Consider the following 24,499-nt stretch of genomic DNA (forward strand, 5'->3'; position numbering starts at 1 on the left):
AGTGCTCAAAATCCTCCAAGCTAGGCTTCAACAGTAGGTGAATTAAGAACTTCCAGATGTACAGTCTGAATTAAGAAAAGGCAGAGGAACCAGAGATCAAATTGCCACCATCTCTTGGTTCATAGAAAAAAGAAGGGAATTTCAGAAAAAAAAAAAATCTACTTCTACTTTATTGACTACACTAAAGCCCTTTGATTGTGTGGATCATGACAAACTGTGGAAAATTATCCAAAAGATCAGAATACCAGATCACCTTACTTGGCTCCTGAGAAATCTGTATGCAGGTCAGGAAGCAACAGCTAGAACTGCATATGGAACAATGGATTGTTTCAAAACTGGAGAGGTATAGGTTAAGGCTGTATATTGTCACCCTGCTTATTTAACTTACATGCAGAGTACATCATGTGAAATGCCAGGCTGGATGAAGCACAAGCTGGAGTCAAGATTTCTGGGAGAAATATAAAAATCCCAGATATGCAGATGACATCACCCTAACACCTGAAAGCAAACAGTAACTAAAGAGCCTCTTGATAAAGGTGAAAGAGGAGAGTGAAAAAGCTGGCTTTAAACTCGACATTCAGAAAACTAAGATCATGGCATCAGGTCCCATCACTTCATGGCGAATAGATGGGGGAAAATGGAAACAGGGATAGACTTTATTTGCTTGGGCTCCAAAATCACTGCAGATGGTGACTATAGCCATGAAATACAAAGACGTTTGCTCCCTGGAAGAAAAGCTATGACCAACCTAGACAGCATATTTAAAAGCAGAGACATTACTTTGCCTAAAAAGGTCCCTTTTGTCAAAGCCATGGTTTTTCCAGTAGTCATGTATGGATGTGAGGGTTGAACCATCAAGAAGACTGAGTGCCAAAGTTGATGCTTTTTAAATGTGGTGTTGGAGAAGATTCTTGAGAGTCCATTGGACAGCAAGGAAATCAAACCAGTTAACCCTAAAGGAAATCAGTCCTGAACATTCATTGGAAGGACTAAAACTGAACCTCCAATACTTTGGTCACCTGACTTGAAGATCCGACTCAAGACCCTGATGCTGGGAATGACTGAAGGCAAGAGGAGAAGGAGATAACAGAGGATGAGATGGTTGGATGGTATCACTGACTCAATGGACATTAGTTTGAGCAAACTCAGGGAGATAGTGAAGGACAGGGAGGCCTGGTGTGCTGCAGTCCATGGGGTCCCAAAGAATCGGACAACTGAGTGATGGAACCACCACCACCACTGCCTTTTAAGGCTGCCATTCTAATACAACATAAATTATTCCTAGGGGGAGGAGGAAGAGCAGGAACAGGATTATAGGCACAATTAGTCATTCAAAATGACAGTATATCTCTACAGCAAACCACTCCCTCAAACAGCCCATCTTCAAATAGTATATGTCAAAATTACTACTGAGTAATCTCTCAAAACGTTTAACTTTTCCCCAGGAAGACATGATTTGAAAGCAATGGATTAATAATGCTAAAAAGACTTAACTGCTTTTGTAAGAAAATGGGTTTAGTGTCAAACCAATTTAATGAATGGAATTTCAATGCCATGGGGAATGTTAAAAGTCACAAACCCCAAAACGATGCTTAAATTGCTTATAATGAGATAGCTACTGGTATTTTTTCAGTTGACACAACTGTTACAACACTATCAATCATTCAAAATACTATTGAGAAAATATTAGGAGATTGTTGTTGTTAGTTGCTAAATCATGTGCAACCCTTTTGCAATCTCTTGGATTTGCAACAGTTGGTTCCTGTTTCCTTCTCCAGGGGATCTTCCTGACCAGGGATTTCAAATAATAAATCCGGATTCAGTTCACTTGCTATTGTTTTGATGAAAATAAGACAATCATCTAACTCTTCTGTCTTTTTATCGACAATGTCCTTAATCACAGGCTTACTTGGTGACTCAGCAGTAAAGAATCTGCCTGTAATGCATGAGACCAGGGCTTGATCCCTGGATCCCGAAGATCCCCTAGAGGAGGAAATGGCAATCCATTCCAGTATTCTTGCCTGGAAAATCCCATAGACAGAGGAGCCTGGTGGGCTACAGTCCATAGGGTCTCAAACAGTCAGACATGACTGAGCATGGACAAGCAGCATAGCATAGTCCCTGCTGCTGCTGCTGCTAAGTCACTTCAGTCGTGTCCAACTCTGTGCGACCCCATAGACGGCAGCCCACCAGGCTCCACCGTCCCTGGGATTCTCCAGGCAAGAACACTGGAGTGGGTTGCCATTTCCTTCTCCAGCATAGTCCCTAATCACACCCATCTTATGGTTTCAAAGAATGGGAAATGCTTTTGATAGAAAAGATTGAAAAATCAATTATGAAAATGAGAGCAGAATGATTGGAAAGAAGCACCAAAATGCAGTGATTCTTAGCGTCTTAGGGGAGATTTCAGAGAAGCAATATAATAAGACAAAAAGAACAGACAAAAAAACAGACAAAAGGATGTGTGTGTTAGTCACTTAGTCATGTCCCACTCTTTGCGATCCTATGGACTGTAGTCTGCCAGGCTCCCCATGGAATTCTCCAGGGATGAATACTGGTGTGGGTTGCCATTTCCTTCTCCAGGGGATTTTCCCGACCCAAGAATTGAATCCAGGTCTCCTGCATTGTAGGCAGATTCTTTACCATCTCAGCTACTAGGGAAGATGAAAGGAAAGACTACCTATATCCCTAATGTTAGAAATACACTGAAATACACTAAAATAATATTCATGGGCTCCCAGGTGGTGTTAGTGGTAAAGAACCTTCCTGCCAATCCAGGAGATGTAAGAGATGTGGGTTCGATTCCTGGGTTGGGAAGATTCCCTGGAGGAGTGCATGGCAACCCATGTCAATATTTTTGCCTGGAGAATCTCATAGATAGAGAAGCCTGGTGGGCTACAGTCCATAGGGTTGCAAAGAGTCAGACACAACTAAAGCAACTTCACATGCACACAAAATAATACCTATCACATTTGCTCTTAAAAATTCAGACTAGCATGCATTTCAAAGATTTTGCTCATCATTATCAGTAATGAGGAGGCTGAAACCTTTAAAGATCACTTCACCATTGGCCAAAAGCATCATAGCTTTTCATAAATAGTGTGGATTGCTTGAGCTTAATTATGGACAGTTTGAGTACCAGGCCAGTGGGGAGGGACAGGAAAGTATGAAATGTATACAGGAATGATGGAAGTTAAAGAGTAAGTAAGCATCTGAAACTTTTCCTCATCTATGCCTGGAATGGTCCCTCCATGTGTACACACTTACAGCACACCATCATGCCTTCATTATACTGTCTTGTTATTAGGTGATTTATCCTTCCTCTTCTCCCTCACTGGGGATGAAGAGATATTGGCATATTTCCACTGTCCTGTACAAGTCTTTGTTCTTAGATGCTCAGTGTCTATCAGATAAATGAATTACATCTTCTGGAAAGTGGCTTCGTGAGAAACTGGACCTTAACTTCTTGCTTGCTGATATATTTTCAGTGCCTAGAAAACTTTTGGCACATAACAGGTACTCAATAAATATTTTTTTAAAAGAATCGATGATTCAATTAAGCAGCACTCTCTTTAGAAAGCAGGCTCATAGTTCAAACAGCTATAATGACTAGTGACTTTAAAGTAAAGTGTATCTTAACAGCTCTGGTCCAAATACGAATTAGATTAGGATGACCAGTACCAAAGTACAGGTTGTTTATTAAGCATACTAAGGTTAAAAAAAAAAAAAACAAAAAAACAACCTAGGGCTTTTCTCTTATTGGTATTATAGAGGCATGACTATAATCTAATAGAATCTAAAATCTGGGGAGACATCATGGGCTTCATTTTAAAATAAATGAAAGGCTCAAATTAAACACTCAGTTAAAATGTATTTGTTTGACATAAATCACCACTAGAGGACAATTTACTCCCTAATGCTTGACATTCAATTCTCTTAATTGTGTTCAGCGGTAAACAGTTGGTCTGCCAGAACATTATTAAAAACATATGCTTGAATAAATAGATGAAAAAAAATTCTAAAACTCCCCAAATGGTGAAAACAGGTTTTATGCCTAGTCTCATGCTAAACATGTGGAATAGCTTTGAAAAAGGGAACAGACTCTCATTCTTACTGTCACAAATTGGAAAACTGCTCTTACGTTAGATGGATGGCTGCATTTACCATTTGGGAACAAATCCTCCAGGTCCTTGATCAATCACTTGTCTAAACAGGAAATTGTAATCCCTTTCCTCCTTCTCATGAATACTCCAAAACAAAAGAGACTTTTTTTTGCAACAAATAGTGCTAATACACTGTGCCCTCATAGCTAATGTTCTGTGGTAAAAGGAAAGAGCGTTTATAGTGAGCAGGAGGTACCTTGGAGGACTGGAAAGTTTGGTATTAATGTTCAGGTTATTTACCAGCAAAATAGATTCAGGCTCCTTATTATGATGAGAAATATGTAAGAGGAAAATTTAATAATGTATAACCGGACTCTCTGAGTTAATACATACTTCCTCTTTATTTATTTGTGCTCCAAATCCATCTTCAAAGAAATGGGAGTATGCTTGAAAGAAACCAAACAACCTCTAATAAAACAGTAAGATTATGAAGTTACCTGGGGATCTGACTAAACATAGGGGGACTTCAAACAGCAAGAGAAATTGTTATTAGATTTTTTCTGATCCAATGGTATCTAGTGAAGTGTGGAGAATTAAGCAGTTTTATCCTTTCCAAAATGTATAAGTATCCTTACTATATAGAGAGGTCATATGTTTTTTCCTTGAAGCTGAATTTCTTAATTTTGTGTTTTTAAAAATAAGAGGGCATTTTATATTAAGGTATGGAATCTAGAAAGATGGTACTGATGATTTCATATGCATGAGTTAATACACAATATTTGGTTTTCTCTGTCTGACTTACTTCACTGTGTATAATAGGCTCTATGTACATCTACCTCATTAGGGCTGACTCAAATGTGTTCTTTTTTTTTTTTTAATATCTGAGTAATATGAGGACATTTTAAAGAGATGGCTCCCAAGTACATGAAAAAGTTGGTCCTGGCTTGAAAAACTGACAAGAGGCTTTAAATTTTTTTATATCTTAAAGGGACAGAGAAAAGAAATATAGCAGATTTTCTAAAATAAATGCTCTGAGGAAAGGGAAGGCAGGGGTCTCTGAGGTTAGACTTTTCAGATTCTGGAAGAGCCAAGACGAGGGGGAGACCCCAGGCCTAGAGGCATAAAGAAACCTGTCTAAAGTTTTGTGAAGTCGAGGGAAGGGAAATGTCAAGGTCATCTTGGTTAATGTTAAAAGAAACATAATAAATAAAAATATCAATATCAAAACAAATGTGTAACCATCGGCAGATATAATTTGCCACATTTTGTTACTGTCAAAGTTCACTTGTCAATTTCTCCCACAAAAAGCAGGTATTCTTTTCTCTATGTTTATCTACCTTACTCTCTTTAGATGCGAAGTTAGCAATTGGTAAAGTCCACAGTCAAACCCAGCTGATGGCTTTTGTTTTTAAAATAGAGTTTTATTAGAGTGCAGCCGTGCCATTTTGTTTACTTAGTATCCACACTGTTTCTGCGCTAGGAATGCAAAATTGAGCAGCTGTCACAGACACTGTAGGACACACAGAACTGAAAATATTTACTCTCTGGCCTTTCACACCCATACAAAAAACTGCCAACCTCTGCTTCAGAGTATTTCCAATGTGGGCTGAGACTTTATCACACTGTTTTTTAAATATGATAAGATCCAAATTGACCTGCAAGTCACTAGATACCAATAAGGCATTCAAAAATATTTTTATTGTTTACTTAAGTTAAAAAGGTAGTAGAAAAATAAAAGTGGTAAGTTGAAGGATGGATGATTCTTCTCTTTTACACTATCATACATTTATGTTTTTTCTCTGTAGTAATATGATTGTGCTTCTCAGAATATCAGAAACATGGCAATGAAGAAATCTGACATCAGTTCACAGAGATATTTGGAATAAATTAAACTTGATACTTTTTTTTACTGGGATTCTTTCCAAAAGATTTTTCTATGTTTTTTTTTTTAAACATAGTTCTCTTGGCAGTGCAGTTCATTTACTTTAGACTACTAAATCATAGTTACATTTTAATTGAATTCAAATGTTACACGAGCTGCTCTGATGAGTTCTTATAGACATTGACATGGGACAGACTTCATTGTGGCTTTCCAGTTTCAAAATAGGCTGCCTCAAAAGGAATAGCTCCTGGAGACTGGACCAAGATGGTAGAGGAGTAGGACATGATGCTCACCTTCTCCCACAAAAACATTCAAAAAATGAGAAAGGAATTGGGATTGGACCTGTGCCCCTAGAGAGGAAACTGTGAAAGAGAGAAAGCTTCCACATCCTGGGAAGTCCCCTCACTGGTGGAAAGACTAGCCAGGAGAGAGGGGGAGCTTCAGGGACTTTGAAGAGAGCAGAACTAGTTTATGGAGAGCATAGCGGAAAGAGACTTGCACAGATGGTAGATGTCACTGCCCTGCCCTCCCCAGCTTGAGATGCTCATCTGCTGGGATGGGTGGGGCTGGCTGCTGAGGCTTGAGTCTTGGAGGTCAGACCCTAGAAGAAGATGGGGACTGGTTGTGCGGAGACAGCCTGAAGGGGCTAGGGTATGGTGCACCACAACCAAGGGAGTGGCATGCCGGAAGGAGCCAGAGCCCACCAGACAGGCAAGGCACCATTGTTTGGAGGTGCACAGATGTAGGGGCTTCCTTTTCTGGGGGAGCACTCTTAGGGGGCAGGGCACCACCTGCACGAGCTCCAGGGTCAAGCACAGCCACCACTGGCATTTCAGACTCCAGAGGCAGGTGCTGGTGCTGGGTGCCAACCACTCTCCCCACCTTCCCAGGGGTACACGCGGGCCATGAGCCTGCCCACCCTCTATCAATGGGATAATGGCCAGCACACACTGAGGAAAGAGGCAGCAAGTATCCAAACCAAAACAGCACCCATGCCAAAAACAATTAAATCTATACAAGCAAAAAAATAAATAAATAAAATAAATCCATACAAGCGATACAGTAATCTTTCCACATGCAAACTGTCCTCCAAAACAACAGTAGATAATTGTTTCTCTTAAACTCACAGAGTAGGAGAAATATAAGCAAAATGAAGAAGTAGAAGAACCATTTCCAGTTAAAAGACCAAGAGAATTCCTCTGAAGGGGCAAACAATGAAACAAACTTCTTCAATCTAATAGACACAGAGTTCAAAAAGCAAGTAATGAAAATACTGAAGGAATTAAGAAAGGTTATTGACAGAAATGCAGATTGCTATAAAAAAAAGTAACTAGAAACTATAAGGAGGAGCCAAGAAAAATTAGAAAATTCATTTGCCAAGATAAAAGCTGAGCTAAAGGTAATGAATAGCACAATGAATAATGCAGAAAAAAGAATAGTGATATGGAAGACAGAATAATGGAAATTAGTCAATCAAAGCAAAAGACAGAAAACCATATAAAAATAAAATGGAAACAATTTAAGAAATCAATGGGGTAATATAAAGCATGCCAATTTATACATAATAGGGATTCCAGAAGAAGAAAGAGAAAAAGGAAGTAAAAGGTATTTGAAGTAATTAAGATTGAAAACATCCCAACCTAAAGAAGGAAACAAATATAGAAAGCATGAAAGTCCTCAACAAAATTAACTCAAACAAAATTAAAACAAACAACCCTATATCAAACTATAAGAAAAATGGCAAAGTTAAAGAAGAAAAGAGTATTCTAAAGGCAGCAAGAGAAAAACAGAGTGGTAATTAGTGATTAGTAAATAGTCTTAAGGCAACCCCCATAAGACTATCAGCTGATTTCTCTACAGAAACTCTGCAGGCTAGAAGGGAGTGACAAAATATATTCAAAGTCTTGAAAGGAAAAAATCTTCCACTTAGACTACTATACCCAGCATGATTATCATTTAGAATAGGAGAGAAAATAATTTCTCAGACAAGCAAAAACTAAAAGAATGCAGAAATACTATTAATAAACTTACCCTAAAAGAAATACTGAAAAGTCTTCTCTATGTAGAAAATTAGCAAGAAGGTATAGGATGGAGGAAATTATAAATAGAAATTGAGTCACTTAAATTAGCCAATACCCAGATTTAAGGGGGGAAAAAAAACTATTGTGAAAACAAGGAACAGCAAAAGGATAAACGCTAAGAAGTAAAAAAGAACATCATAAAATCATAAAATGTGTAGGAGAGAAATAAAATGAAAAAAAGTAAATCCTTTTTTCAGAATGTGTAAATTCCTTTTTTTTTTTTTTAAGAATGTGAGCCTACTATATGACTATCAGTCTAAACCAAACAGTTATAGGAAGTGGCTGCACGCTTGTGCTCCATTGTGTTCGACTCTTTGCAACCCATGTACAGTAGCCCACCAGACTCCTCTGTACTTGGGATTTTTCAGGGAAGAATACTGGAGTGGGTTGTCATTTCCTCCTCCAGTAGGCTGTCATTTCCTTCCTTCCTGGGTCAGGAAGATCGTGCCCCGTGTGTCTCCTGCATTTGGCAGTGGACTCTCTACCATAGTGCCACCTGGGTGGCCCAGGAAAGGGTTTGAACTCGTGTCTCCTGCATTGCAGGCAGATTCTTCACTGTCTTAGCCACCAAGGAAGCCACAGGAAGGGGTTAACATACTTATAAAATAGGGCAACAAATCAAAACTACACAAAAGATTCAAAAACCAAAAAGAAAAGAACAAAAGCATAAAGTAAAAGGAAATCACCAAACCACAAAAAGAAAAACAGAATCAACTGCAAACCACAAAAAGAAAAAGAAATAGAAAAGAAACAGAATCCGAAATGGCAATAAATACAGATGTATCAATAATTATCTTAAATGTCAGTGGACTGAAAGCTCCAATCAAAAGATACAAAGATGAAGACTGGATGAAAAAAAGAGAAAATAACCAATACAATATGCTATCTATAAGAGATGGGCCTCAGGGCAAAGACACATAGACTGGAATTAAGAGGATGGAAAAAAGATATTTCGTGCAAATAGAAATGACAAGAAAGCAGCCACTGCAATACTCATTTCAGACAAAATAGACTTTAAAACAAAGGCCATAAAGAAAGATAAAGGAGAACACTATATAGTGATTAAAGGATCAACATAAGAAGATTTTACATTGTCAATATATTTACACCTAATATAGGAGCACTCAAATACATAAAACAAATACTAACTGACATAAAGGGAGAAATTGATGGAAATACAATAATAGTAGAAGACTTTTAACACCCCACTCACACCTATGGACAGATCTTCTAGACAGAAAATCAATAAGGCAATGGAAATTTTAAGTGATACAACAGTTAGACTTGGCATTTTCAGGATATTACATCAAAAACAAAACAAAACAAAATAAATACTCTTTTCAACTGTACATAAAATATTCTCTAGGACTGACTGCATTACTAGGGCATAAAACTAACCTCAACAAACTAACTGAGTTCTTAAACTAACATTTAAGAGTACAGACACTGTGTCAAGAATATTCTCTGGCCACAACAGCATGAAACTAGAAATCAACCATAGGAAAAGAAATGAGGGAAAAAAAAGATTACATGGAGACTAAACAATACGCTGCTGAAAAAGCAATGGGTCAATGAGGAAATAAAAGAGGAAATTAAAAAATACCTTGAGACAGATGACAATGAAAATTCAACCATGCAAAATCTGGGATGCAGCAAAAGCAGATCTTACGTGGAAGTCCATAGCAATATAGGCTTTCCTCAAAAAACGAGAAAAATCTCAAATAAACAACCTAACCTACCTACATACCACCTAAAAGAATTAGAAAGAGAAGAACAAAACCTAAAGTCAGCAGAAGAAAGGAAATAAACAGGGAGGAAATAAATATAGATATATATATATATTAAAAAAAAAAAAAACAGAAAAAAAATCAATAAAACTAAGAGCTGGTTCTTAGAAACAACAAACAAAATTAACAAACCTCTGGCCAGGCTCACCAGGAAGACAAGAGAGAGAACCCAAATAAAGAAAATAAGAAACAAAAAAGGAGAAAACTCAGTCAATACTGAAGAAATACAAAACATCCTAAGAGAATACTATGAACAATTACATGCAAACAAATATGACAACCTAGAAGAAATGGACAACTTTCAAGAAACATACATCTCACCAAAACTGAATCAAAAGAAACAGATCATCTGAACAGACCAATAATTAAAAATCAAATAGAATCTGTAAAAATGAAAAAACTTCATACAAACAAAAGTCCAGGACCAGATGGTTTACGAGAATTCTACCAAGCATACAAAGAACTTATACTGATCCTTCTAAACCTCTTACAAAAGGCTGAAAAGAAGGGAATACTCTCAAAGAATCCTATGAAGCCCCCCATCATGCTGATTCCAAAACCAGACAAAGATACCACCAGAAAATAAAATTCCAGGGCCAATATCTTTGATGAATACATACATGAAAATTCTCAAAAAAAAAAAAAAAAAAAAAAAATCAGCAAACCAAATTCAACACACAGAAAAGATCATACACCATGACTATCCCAGGTTCACAAGAATGAGTTAGCACATACATGTCAATGTAATATATCACATTAAAAAGCAAAAGTCAAAACCCACATGATCATCTCAATAGATACAGAAAAAAAAAAAGTGACAAAATTCAGGATCCATTCATGATAAAAACTCTTACCAAAGTGGGTGTAGAGGGAACATATCTCAACATAATAAAAGCCATTTATGACAAACCCAAAGCCAATATAACACTCAACAGTGAAAAGTTGAAAACCTTCATGCTAAAATCTGGAACAGGCCAAGGATACCCGCTCTCACCACTTCTATTCAACATAATATTGAAAATCCTAGTCACAGAAATCAGATAAGAAACATAAATAAAATGTAACCAGATTGCAAGGGAAAAGGTAAAATTGTCACTATATTGAGATAACATGACACTATATATAGAAAACCCAAGGACTGCACACAACAACTACTAGATCTAATAAATGAATTCTGCAGAGCAGTACTACACAAGATAAACATTCAGAAATCAGTTGCATTTCTTTACACTAACAAGGAAATATCAGAAAGAGAATGTTAAAAAAAAAATACCTTTGAAAACTGCACCCAAAAATAAAATACCTAGGAATAAAGATGACTATGGAGGTGAAAGACTTCTAAGCTTAGAACATTAAAACATTATTAAAGGGGAGAAAAAGAGGATTCGAAGAAACAGAAATATATCCCTTGCCCTTGGATTGAAAGAATTAATACTGTTAAAATGGCAATACCACACAAAGCAATCTAGAGATTAATGCCATCACTATCAAAATACCCATGATATTTTTCACAGAACTAGAATAAATTACTCAAAAATGTATATGGAACTATAAGAGACCCAGAATTTCCAAAGCAATCCTAGTAAAAAACAAAAAAACAAAAAAAGGAGGCATAACTCTTCTAGACTTCAGACAGTGCTACAAAGTCACAGTAATCAAATCAAAACAGTTTGGTATTAGTACAAAAATAGACATATGGATCAATGGGAAAAAAGCCCAGAAATAAATAAACTCACACATATGTTCAATTTATTTTCAACAAAGGAGGAAAAAATATAAAATGGGAAAAAGACAGTCTCTACATCAAGTGGTGCTGGGAAAGTTGAACAGCTGCATGTAAATCAATGAAGTTAGAACACACCCTCACACCATGCTCAAAAATAAACTCAAAATGGCTTAAAGGCAAACATAAGACATGACATCAAAAAACTCCCAGAAGAGAGCATAGGCAAAACATCCTCTGACATAAAATGTACCGTGTTTTCTTGGGTCAGTCTTCCAAGGCAATAGCAATAAAAACAAAAATAAATGAATGGGGCCTAATTAAACTTACAAGCTTTCATGCAGCAAAGGAGATCATACACAAAAATGAAAAGACAACCTATGAACAGGAGAAAATATCTGCAAATAATGCAAGGGCTTAATCTACAAAATATACTACTGATACTGTATATAGCTCAAACAACATAACAACAAAAAAGAAAACCCAATGGAAAAATGGGCAAAAGACCTTAATAGACATTTCTCCAAAGAAGACATACAAATAGCTATTAGGCACATGGAAAGACGCTCAAAATTGCTAATTATAACAGAAATGAAAATCAAAGCTACAATGAAGTACCACTTCACACCATTCAGAATGGCCATCATTAAGATTAAAGGGAACTCTCCTACACTGCTGGTGCGCATATAAGTTGGTACAGTCATTGTAGGAAACAGTATAGAGGTTCTTCAGAAAATTAAAGTTATAAATTACCATATGATCCAGCAGCTCTACACCCAGGCATTTACCCAGACAAAACTGCAATTCACCAAGGATCCCTATGTTCATAGCAGTAATATTCACAATAGCTAATACATGAAAACAACTTAAATGTCCATCAACAGAAGAATGGATAAAGAAGATGTGGTGTATATATATATACAATGGAATACTAAAAAAGAATGAAATAATGCCATTTGCAGCAACACAGATGCAACTAGAGATGATCATCCTAAGTGAAGTCACAGAGAAAAAGACAAATACCCTATGATATCACTTATATTTGGAATCTAAAATGTGGCACAAATGAACCTATCTACCAAACAGAAACACACTCTCATAGAGAATAGACTTGTGTTACCAAAGGAGAGAGGGAGAGGGATGAACTAGGAGTTTGGGTCAGTAGAAACAAACTATTATAGTTAGAATGGATAAACAACAAGGTCCTACTGTATAGCACAGGGAACTATATCCAATCTTCTTGGATAAATCATACTGGAAAAGAATGTTTTAAAAATGTTTACATGTGTATTACTGACTGGATTAAAAAAAACTTTACCAGAGAGTAAAAATTAGCATAACATTGTAAATCAACTATACTTCAAATTAAAGAAAAAAAGAATTGAATTCCCTATCACTGCAGGGGAGCAAACAAAGCAATGATGACAATCAGTAAGGGATGCAAAAAGAGTTTCCTGATTCAGAGAGAGATTCAACCAGTTGACCCCTAAGTACTTTTCATGCTTAAGAATCTACAAGCTTTTGATATTTAGCACTAGGACATTCTGTAAATTGAAAAAGCATACACTATCAGAAAGTTTTAAAAATTCATTCTTATATGATGTTCTAGAAATATGACTGTTCATTAAATTCTAGGAGCAATAAACCTTGAAGATTTAATATGAAAGAATCGTCCTTTTATATATGTGTGCATGTGTGTGTGTACTCACACACGTGCACATGCTAAGTCACTTCAGTCATGTCTGACTCTTTGTGACCCAATGGACTGTAGCCCACCAAGGGCCTCTGTCCACAGAATTCTCCAGGCAAGAATACTGGAGTGGGTTTCTGTGCCTTCCACCATGGTATCTTCCCAACCCAGGAAATGAACCCATGTCTCCTGCGACTCCTGCATTACAGGATATTTACTGAAGCCCTATATATAAATAGTTTACATATTATATATGGCTTATATCTGAACAAAATGCACTTATAAACTTACACTAGGTTTCAAAAGATTAACTCTAGACAAGCAATAATTCAACTTTAAATTGTTACTGAAACTCCTCATTAAAGGGTGTGTGTCTGTACAGATCACTTTTAAAGGACCTTATTTACTGTAGTGTTTGGGTTAACAAAATTAGCAGCACTGAAATAAAAACAGGGAGGAAGGATACAGTCTAAAGTTAGTGCTAAGATACCATAATGACTCTAGAAGTGTTTGTGATGTTAACCAGCTTTGTAACCTTGGACAACACATTTTAATCATCAGGCTCTAGTATCAGGCTCAAATATCAAATAAGGCTATGATTCTCAAACTTTAGAGTACATGAGAACCACTTGTTGGGCATATTAAAATCTTCAGAGTTTCTGATTCAGAAGATATGAAGTAGGGTAGAAAATTTACATTTCTAAGTTCCCAGATGCTGCTAATTTAGTCAAGGAACAGCACATGGGATGCTGCTAATTTAGTCAAGGAACAGCACATGGGGATGGAATAAGAATTGAGAAGATGATGGTAGTTACTAAATCCTTAATACTTTATAGCTGCAACAGAGAGGGTAGCCAGCATCTAATAAATTATACCCAAACTGTAATTATCTATTAAATTAAAAATTCATTTGATTTGAAGAAAGAGTTCCCCTTTGGATTTCAATAAGACTTTTGAACACGCAAGGATTCTGTAGTACTTACGTCATAGCTTGATAAATGGATTCAATCCCATAACGCATGGCAAATTCATCAACTATTTCTTGAGAGGCGTCATCAAAGAAAACCTTCCAGGCTTCATCCCCTTTGACCTCTGGGATTTTCACTCCACCATTAGCTTTCACTTCAGTCAAGTAATGGAACAAATTCTAAAAGTAAGTGTTTTTCAAACGTTCAGTTTTCTCAGACTAGGCCTGACATATTTAACTGTAACTTTCCGTAAATTTTATACTTACATTGTAATTGCATCTAATGTTTCATCAGAATCTATAAGCAATAGCAATATCTCAGATTTTCATTTTACTGAATCTCATCTTAATGCAAATTCTGATTTTATTTCTGTCTAGGTCTACACAGAATCAATGATTTAAATGTTTCAGATACACTGTATCATTTTAGAAGGAAGTAAATGGTTTTGCAAGTAAACATTTCTACATGCTAGCACATATTTTGCATTCATGGGCTCTGAGTAAATTAAAAAGCTCTGAATGAATAATGTGGTTTGACTATGTTAATACAAAATCTAGATATGCAAATAAAACTAAAGCACTTCGGCTGCAAAATGGTACAAGTCATGACAATGAATTCAGGTTGAAAACAAATATTTTTACAATTTTGTAATGAAAAAAATCACTATATACAATTCCTTTTTGCTTCCAAGAAATTTAGAAACTGCTGCAGCATGGGTTATTGAAGGACCCTTTCTGAACTGGATTTCAGTTCTTTTGGGTTCCTAGACCCACAGAAAAGACTCTGAAAAGCAAAGCAAGACGCTATTCCTGTCATTCCAAATCTCTGCCCACATTTTATGGCCAGAGTTGGCTCCCTATCCTGCCAGTTTGAGATTTATTGCTATTGGTCTACAAACTGAACCACTTTTCTTTTTTTTTTAATTTTATTTTTAATTAAAGGATGCTTACTTTACAATATCGTGTTGGTTTCTGTCCTACATCAAATGAATCAGCCGTAGGTATACATATCTCTCCTCACTCTTGAGCCTCCCTCTACCGCCCACCCCATCCCACTCCCCTAGGCTGTCACAGAACACTGCATTTGGTGAACCACCTTCCTTGATGGATTATCACTGGCTAGTCTGTACTCAGGAGATTGGTTCTATCTCTAATTACTTGGTTCTATCGCTAATTACTGTGCAATGTGTAAATGACTTAGATACTGTTCCTTGTTTCCTTCTTTAGTGAAAGGGAGATGCAAATAATTACATATACATTTTCATAGATATACTTAGGAAAAATCGTGTGCAAAGAGCAATGATTCTCCCACCTATCTTCCTCTTTCATAGGAAGGTACTTTCTCTGGACCTCTTTGAACAGGGAGAAAGGTATAGTCCTCAGCTTCACCACATATTTTTTTGATACATGGGATGTGTCTTTTGCATCATGGAAAAGCTCCAGTGACATGTCAAACTAAGCTCTCAGTTGCAAAGCATCCAATAGAAGCCCAAGATTGCTTGTCTGTGCAGGGACACTGAGGCACGAGGGGCCTAGAGCATCTGCTCTTTTGATTCAGTCTAAGTGCTCTTTACTTCTTTCTAAGCCAACCAAGCTCCTCTTTTTGGATAGTATATTCTCTACTATTCGCGGGTGCAAACCTACATTCTGATACTTGCTACCTAGATATGTTTGTGGAAAGGGTAGTTAAAATGGAGGAGGGTTCAGTATGTATGAAGTCCTCTGTTATACTCAGAAAAAGACAAATTTACTGCTAATTACATTGGCTTCCCAACAACATTTCTACAATATCAGATTTTTCATATTTAAAACACAATAGTCCTAATTAAATCTTCAACATAACCTGAGCACTAACTCAGAGTTCTCAAAAATTAGCATGATTTGGATCTTCTCCTTCATTATTACGGTGATACTATAGATTTAATGCTTCCAAAATATCATGACTTATTTCTTCAATGAATGCTTTCTAACAGTCTTCTTCCTCCCTGGAAGGATGGTAATTTGCTCTACTTGTTCATTATCATCTCATTGCCTTGTTTATTAAAACTTGCCTCATATGCTTGTTCTAAACCTCATTTTAAGACAACCAGCCCTCTCTTCAGGGGGCAATATATAGGCTATGTGATACCCCAGCATATCACTTGCTATTGTAAAGAATAAGAACTTCAGGGACAATTTCACAAACCTAATTCTATTCTATTTTTAAAACAAATATTTTGTTGCATTGTCTCTAATCAGTGCAATTTATCTAGGTCTTATTATTAATATAATTCAAGTTACTTACCTCATGTAGACATGTATATTGTATATGATATGGAGCAACCTTCTCCTCTCCTTTTATTTCCACATTAATTTTCAGTCGAATGGCCCCAGACACAGCTGATTTATCTGTCCGTTTCTCTGATAAAGCAGAAAGTAATTGGTCGGTCACTTTTGACAATATCATTTTTCTTATACAAGTTCTCAAAAGCTTAAAAAAAGGCTTATATTGTGAAAAGTCATTTTTCTAGATCAGGTTTGATTAACAATAATGATTCTGCTAAATACAATTTAAAGTAATGTGCCTATATGTCATTGAGATCGTCAAAATGTGATACAGGTATTTCAAATAGAAAAGCTTAATCAGATGATTCTACCATTCTGATACAAAGTTCCATGTACTAGATCAGTTAAGATGATAAAAATTAATTATTTGTGCAATTAAAAGCAAAATAACTCAAAGATAAAATTAATCAGCAGAGTACTTTATCAAAATGTCCCATTCTTTCTGTCCTTGAAAAAAGAGTCAAAGCTCTAACAAAAACATCTGTTAATAGTTTTCTCTGTCAGTGATTCATGAAGACCTATAGTCTACAACCTGTGTTTACTAATGAGTGTTATTCTTTCTTTGTTTGAATGGAGTCAATATGTAATCAATTCAAATAATGTGTGTGTAATGTATGTGAATATATGCATCTAATATGAACTTAGGGGTAGCTTTGAGAGAAAGATAAACTTAGACAAATTTCTAGGGTGTGAATGTAGGTAGGGGACCTATGACTGATACCTGCTTCCCTGATTAAACACATAAAGAAGCAAGCTGATTCATCTAAAAAAACCAAAGATGAAAATGGAGAGCCACACCAAGTCAGTGGTGAAGACTTCTTTAATTGCCCCTCTTTCTACACATTACTATATTTTAGCCAGATAAGATATAGTTAAATCATGAAGTCTACTTTCTTCTTGTGGAATGTCCGCTGATTTTTCATGGTTAATAGTTAATAGTCATTGTGTTGCTAAGAGTCTTCACTTAATGCTGGGATTATGAGAGTTTCTCCTACTGGCTAGGAGAGTTGATTCTCAACAAATGCTTAAGTTGTCTGCTGTAGCCAAGAGAAAGTCAAGTCTTCAGACCTCTTTGTCACAGACCTTTCCCCAGGATCACAGGGGATCCTGTGTACCAAATACCTGAGTACCATCATCACAATGGATTCATGGGACACAGGCTTTGCTCGGATGCCCAGAACTTTTGGCTAACTCCTCCTCTGCATGGTGAAATGAATTCTGAGTGTTGAGGAAGGAGTAACATTGCACAAAGAATGAAAATATGTTACTAATGGGGATTGAACCCACTGTGGATTTTATACAAAGCTAAAACCTGTTTTCCCTCTAAAGGTTAAATATCAGTAATGATGGCACAAAAGTGTGAATTGAGGATGAGCAGGCACAAGCATCCATGTTGGGCTGCATCGTATTTTTCTCTCCATACACTGAAGGACAGTTTCTGCAGGAGAGCTGGGTGGCAGATTTTATTAGAAGCACACTCAAATTCTTTTGCAAACTGACTATACCCTTGTACATTTTGTCAAAAGAATAATTTGAGGAATTTCTCTTCTGAATTATAACTCAATTCAACAACATGCTAATTTATCACAGGAAAACAAAAGTGCATGTACAGTCAATTAAATTGCTCTTTAATTAAAACACAGCATGTATATTATCTGTGGTGAAACAGACCACCAGCCCAGGTGGGAGGCATGAGTCAAGTGCTCGGGCCTGGTGGGCTGGGAAGACCCAGAGGAATCGGGTGGAGAGGGAGGTGGGATGGGGGACCGGGATGGGGAATACGTGTAACTCTATGGCTGATTCATATCAATGTATGACAAAACCCACTGAAAAATTAAAAAAAAACAAAAACACAACTTGTGAAAATTGTGCAGAGTTAACAGTCTGAAATTTACCCTTTCCTAACATCTCTGTTTTCATGTATAAAGTTATTTAATAGTATAAACAAGATACAGGAGGATTATCATTATAAATGAAGCAAAAACTCTATGCCATTAATGGAGAAGCATTACTTTTAAGAGAGATTTCTTCAAAATAAAATATTTTCGATAATGAGTTTTTAGTCTAGCTTGAATTGTTTGTGTTCAATTACATCTCTCTCCTTCTTAATTTAGACAGCCATCAATCCTGTAACCTCATCCCTTAACTTTGAAAACTGCTGTATTACTTGAAGTACGTAGATTCTAAAAGTGAAAAGCACTCTGTAATGTGCTAAAATATGTAGGTATCCTAAAATCAAACATTTCATAATCCTGGAAGTGTGTAAACTTTTCTTAGATTCACCACCATATCTTAAAAATGTAATTAAAAAATTCCCAATAATATGATAAGTATATTTTTAGATCATGTCCTTTACAGAAAATGAGGTGATCCATATCTTTTTACTGTTATTTAAGTCAGCACTAAAGATTCTAGGTTATTATTCAATTGTGGGAAAAGTCAAATCAAAACTTATCTTGATTTAATTCTTGGTACAATAATAAAATTCCATCTTAAAATTATGCCAATTAAGCATTCTCATATCTTCACCATCAGAAAAAGCATATGGGTAAAGCTTTGCCTTACTAAAGCCTACTTTCATATCATCTTTGAAAGATATCTAAAATATACTTTTTGTTTATTGCCAAAATTCATTAAGGGACTGAAAGAAAATAAGAAATAAGTCAGACATAATTAAGTCACAGGTTATTTGTTTTCTATACATTTGGCAAAGTTTTTTGAAGCTATACTTTATGAACTAAAAATTCAGGATGGAATAATATTTTTCTCCTAAAAGACACCCATTTGGTTCCTTGAAAGACTTTTTTTTATCTCAAATTTGCCAGTATCTTTAAATAATATTGAGTTTAAATAATTATCACCTTATTTTCTAATGAAACTTACCTGCCTAAAGGCCAAGTAAATGTTCTAGAAAAACACTGGCTATTTTTACCAATATGGGAATATAATACCTGTCACAGATATTCTGGAATTTTATTTAACATGTTTCAAGTAGATACAAGATAGTCACCTAAATTGTACCAGACATCCATCTCTCCACTCAGGGTCCTCACTTCTACAATTGTTTGTCCCAGAAAATCATCTGACTCCTTTTTGAAATGTTGCTTCACTCTGGATTTGATGTCATCATCTTCATCCCACACTCTGACTTTGATTCGATCTGTGGAGTTATGGCACTCACTGAAAATAGACGTGGACAAGTTAATAACCATTGCTAACTTCTCTAAATGTCATTTGATGTTAGCAATTTGTTTTAAATCTTATCTAATCCAGAAAGGCATACCACATTGCATAGTAAATAAGATTTCCCATGGACCATTCCATCCATTGGATGTTGCAGGTATCAAAGATATTGAAAAAAGGCTGCAATTGTTAAGTAATGTTAATAAGAGAAAATCCTGCCCCATTCCATTCTATTTCTTTTAACTGAACTACATATAACTGAATATGGGTCAGAAACCTGTGGGCTGCTTTCTCTATGATATATTTCCTATTTGCAACAGTTATCTATGGCAACATGTCCATGCTCAGAAAATTATGTATCATAAAGCTAATTTAATTGCAATGGGTGTTGAGAAAGTGGACATTACATAGTTTGCCTAATAAGTTAAAAATCTCAGTTAAGCATATAAGATATTGTTAAATCAAGTCATGACATAAGGATGCCCAACATCTCTAAAAATTCTCCTTCTATTTTGGCTATATGTTCCTCCTTATGTTCCTCAACTTCTCAAAACTTAAACTTGATAAATCACATTCTTAGATTCCTTTGTAGTTATGGTCCACATGTTTGACCTGCATTCAAGCAATATCTGAATTCAAATTGAGCAAAGTGAGGCAGTGGTTGTATTGTGGGGTTTAATTCTTTTAGCAACAAGGGTGGTGGTCTTTAGCACTTTGTCCTACAGTCTCTGGTATTTAGTACTAAGGGAAAAATAATTGATCAATAGTGGCAATTGTGTGTGTGTGTGTGTGTGTGTGTGTTTGCAAAGAAGCCTCATGATATAAATTGGACATTGTTTTTGCACAATTGATTTAGAGGCTGGCCTCTGGCCTCTCCAAAAATTCTTGAGCAATCTGAGTCTATGAAATAATTTTTTTTTCTGCATAAACTAGAGTGGGTTCTGTTGGCTGCAATGAACAATAATGAATAATGTAATAGTTTTCAAAGAATGAAGAGAGCTACAATAATAGAACTTAAAATGTGGAATTGACTTTGTGGAGGAGGTGATGAGGGCAAGCATTGAAGGTTTAATTACCTCAGGCTTCAGAGCCACTGCACTTTGGAGTGCAACAGCAAAACAACTGGTCAAACTGTTGTTTGCTATACTTTGGAATCGTGACCACATACCAACTCAAACTTCTTTATTAGTATGAATGGTATGAGTAAAATTCAGAATATTGGCATATGCTCATTAAGTCTTGCTGCTTTCACAAATGTACTGTGGTAGATAGAGATGCACTCAAACTATAGCTTGACTCCTCTAAGCAGAGATGCAAGGGAACACAGCTATTCTGAAAGAGGTCACTCTGCTTGTGTCCCACACAACTGAGAATATCACAATTTGGAACTACAGGGGTTTGAGGACTGCCAGCTGCTTCTGTATACAAAATGTATGCATACAAGCAGAAGTTTCTGAGTGCAGCTTCAAAAATAGATAAAACTGTTACCCCAGGGTATTTCAAACACCTTTCTTTAGGAAGTCTCTAAGTGACAATGAAAGGGAACTTAATGGAAAAGATCAGATTAATGGTGCTGCACCCTGGCATACAGTGATATAGGGCTATAGGCAGGGGTTATAGGAGTAGAGGCAGGCAGCAGCCGTTAGGTTAAGAGAGAGGCATTGGTCAGAACAAAGGAGCCAGTGATAATGAGGTAAATTTTCCAGGGGTATGTGGTTACTTAAAAATTGTCTTGAAGCTCACCTCCTGGAAGTCTGATAAAACCTCCAGGGCATGGTACTTTTAAATGTGCCCCAGGATTGCTACAGGCTTTATTTAAAGTAATTTCTGGGTCCTTGAACTCACTGCAGTAGGAAGTGGACTCCAAGTAGAACCTCTTCCCAGCTAGGAAGACCATAAACCTGGATTTCCTAGGATGGTCCCAATTTATGGTTTCGTAGATACACAATGCCTTTTAAATCTTTTAGAGCCCTCTTTCATTTACTTTCATTTTACACAGCATCTGCGTAGAATGCAGGCATTGGCACGTTGGTCAAGGAAGGCCCCCCCAGATGTAGAACCAAGGACTTGGAGAAAATATATAAAAGAAATTCACCAAGAAGTGCTAAGGCCTGCCAGATTGGCTAGCCAAGGAATGACTTCTGTTGCTAGTATCAGGAAATCCTGAGTAACCTGCTGAGCAGGACTCTATATTTGCTATGTACCACTGATAGTCATATGCTTCCCTTGTTCCCTGTTACTGAATGAGACTTTTTTTTTTTTTTTTTAGGATAAACTGCTTTTATCCTAATTTCTTTCCCCTTTATACTAATACACTGGAGATATTAGAAGAAGATGATGTATCTTTAATTTATAGACTTAGAAATGACAAAGAACCAAACCTGGAGGTGATAAAGAGATTACCCAAAGATCCTAGACTTCATACTAAACCCAGTAACTGGATATAATTTGGGGACTACCTACCTTGGAAGACAGAGGATGGATCCATTATGTTTAAAGTACATACAGAGATGGAAATATCATGAATAAATACTGAATGCTCAAAGAGTTGGAAGGTGACAGATACCATAAGTTCATTCAGCCAATACTTTTTCAAGCCTTCCTTCCCTTTCCTGCTTCTGTGCAATATCCTAGTCTCCCTTGAAACTAGAGATGACCACTTGACACAGTTCTACTCATTGAGATATAAGCAAAAGTCTTCTGGCTCTGTCTCTTCTATTTTCTTCTTTTATTCCTCTGGAATATGGATAAAGAACATCTTCCACGGAAGATGATAAATGAGGAACATAGATTAAGCTTTTCACTTTGAAGGGATAATAGAGTTACCACTGTTGTTGTTTGGTTGCTCAGTTGGGTCTGACTCTTTGCAACCCCATGGACTGTAAGCTCACCAGGCTCCTCTGTCCATGAGACATCTCAGGCAATGCTGGACAGGGTTGCTATTTCCTTCTCCATACTAGCCCTCGAACGCCTATACCTGGAATTCTTGTTGAAAGAAATAAATCTCTTTTTGACTAAGCTACCATCATGGCTTAATAAGAAGTTTAATAAAATTCTAACTGAATCAGTGGGAAAATAATTTAAAAATCTACCAAGTTCATTTTGTTTGATTATATACAAAATGGTTTAAAATGTTTAATTATTAACTCTTACTATTTTTATACTTGCTGTGTTTTATATCATTCCTTAACTATTAGCATGTGTTTCACAAACTTTGACTTTCATGAAAATACAAAGGTTTATTATTTGGATGGGAAACTGTATGCTCATATAGGAAAATCTGACAGAAAGATTTTTTACACACAAGAGAAAAATCTATCACATATAATTCCATTAAATCTTACTCTATTAGATCATTTCCACCCTGATTAATTAGCGGACAAAGATTCCTGTCTTAATTCACCAGCTTGTGGCTTGCCTTTCCTATAAGAGGAGAATAAGATATTTTGCTTCACAAACTCTTGGTAAATAAAGTAAGTACTGTTAGGACAATTTGCATCATACTTTTTTCTTAACTAAAAACAATGTGCATCTATCTTAAAGAGTAATTAATATGCCCAATTTTATGTTTTTTCATTATTAAATACAGGAATGGCTTTGTTTCCATAGGAATGTTATTTTATTATTTCCGAAATTAAAGCAAAGCATTTCACCCTTTGGAACTCAGGATTATTATGTGGGTTTATGTTCTGTTTTGTCTTTATTTCTGTTTTCAATTTGCAGGTACCCTAATCTCTGCACTGCCAATCACTACATGGCTAATTTTCTTTTGGCAGCCATCCAAAAGGCTAATTTCTTTATAATTACTTATACTAAATTTTCAAATGGTCTCACTGCAATTTTTTTTTTTTAGATTTAGTTTCCTGGATATAGTCCAAATACATATCTCCTATAATTAAAGCAAAACAAAGACAAAAAGCAAATTAAAAAACCAAACAAAAATAAACCCCAAACCCAAGTTATAGAAGTTTAACCTATTCTGAGAAGGATTGTTTTACCTAAAGAGATCCTCATGAATTTCATAAAGCCAATAAAGCCTGATTTCAATAGAACAACAAGCTCTTGCTCAAACAGTCATCCTCTGATGGGAAGTCATGAAAGTAGTATATGAGCAAAGAGTCATTCAAAAATGAGAACTGTATCTATAGTTGAACTAGTTATAATGAAGTAACTAAAATAATCTCACACGGCAACTATACCAAGAAAAAAAAACAATAGTAAATGAAGTTGCAATTAAAATCATATTCTTTAAGAATCTGTAAAATTCTAGCTATATATTTTAAGTATAGTAAATGAAATTTCTATAATATTTTAAATGTCACTGTATTAAATTTTGTTAATAGACACATAAGATAGATATTAAATGTATATATAAATATGAGTTTATATACATATATATGCATTGAAACAATCTGTAAGGTTATATTCAAAATATACGTGGTAAGATTAGTGAAATTTTTTTTAGTCTTTATCTTTTCCTGTTATAATCAACAAAATTGTATTTTAAAAAATCTAACAATTATAAATAATCTCTTTCAGCTCAAGCTGAAAGGCAGGGAATTGATTGAAAAAAATCATCAGCCAGAAACTTGCAAGAGCCATCCAGAGGCAAAGCAGCAGCAGCCTTTCAAACAGTAATTAAATTCTCTAGTTACAGCTTAATTCCTTAAACTCTGACCCACCAAATGGAAATATGTGAGACACTTGATGCACACATTTCCTCTCAATGATTTATTATGAATTATGTAACCCACTTCC

The 24,499-nt window shown here is 35.9% G+C and overlaps 1 protein-coding gene across 2 annotated transcripts in view; it reads right to left on the minus strand.

Annotated features, from left to right (window-relative positions):
* The window catches only part of UNC13C (unc-13 homolog C), a 621,734-nt gene that overhangs the window by 296,710 nt on the left and 300,525 nt on the right, over positions 1-24,499 (minus strand). For both annotated transcript variants that reach the window (XM_065940669.1, XM_065940670.1), the window contains 3 exons: positions 19,569-19,738; positions 16,518-16,633; positions 14,250-14,413 (listed from right to left, as the gene is read on the minus strand). In XM_065940669.1, coding sequence (XP_065796741.1) covers positions 14,250-14,413; positions 16,518-16,633; positions 19,569-19,738 — 450 coding nt within the window. The remainder of the gene's footprint in view (positions 1-14,249; positions 14,414-16,517; positions 16,634-19,568; positions 19,739-24,499) is intronic.

This window comes from Muntiacus reevesi, chromosome 7, assembly GCF_963930625.1.
Source record: "Muntiacus reevesi chromosome 7, mMunRee1.1, whole genome shotgun sequence".
In the NCBI taxonomy this organism is placed as follows: Eukaryota; Metazoa; Chordata; class Mammalia; order Artiodactyla; family Cervidae; genus Muntiacus; species Muntiacus reevesi.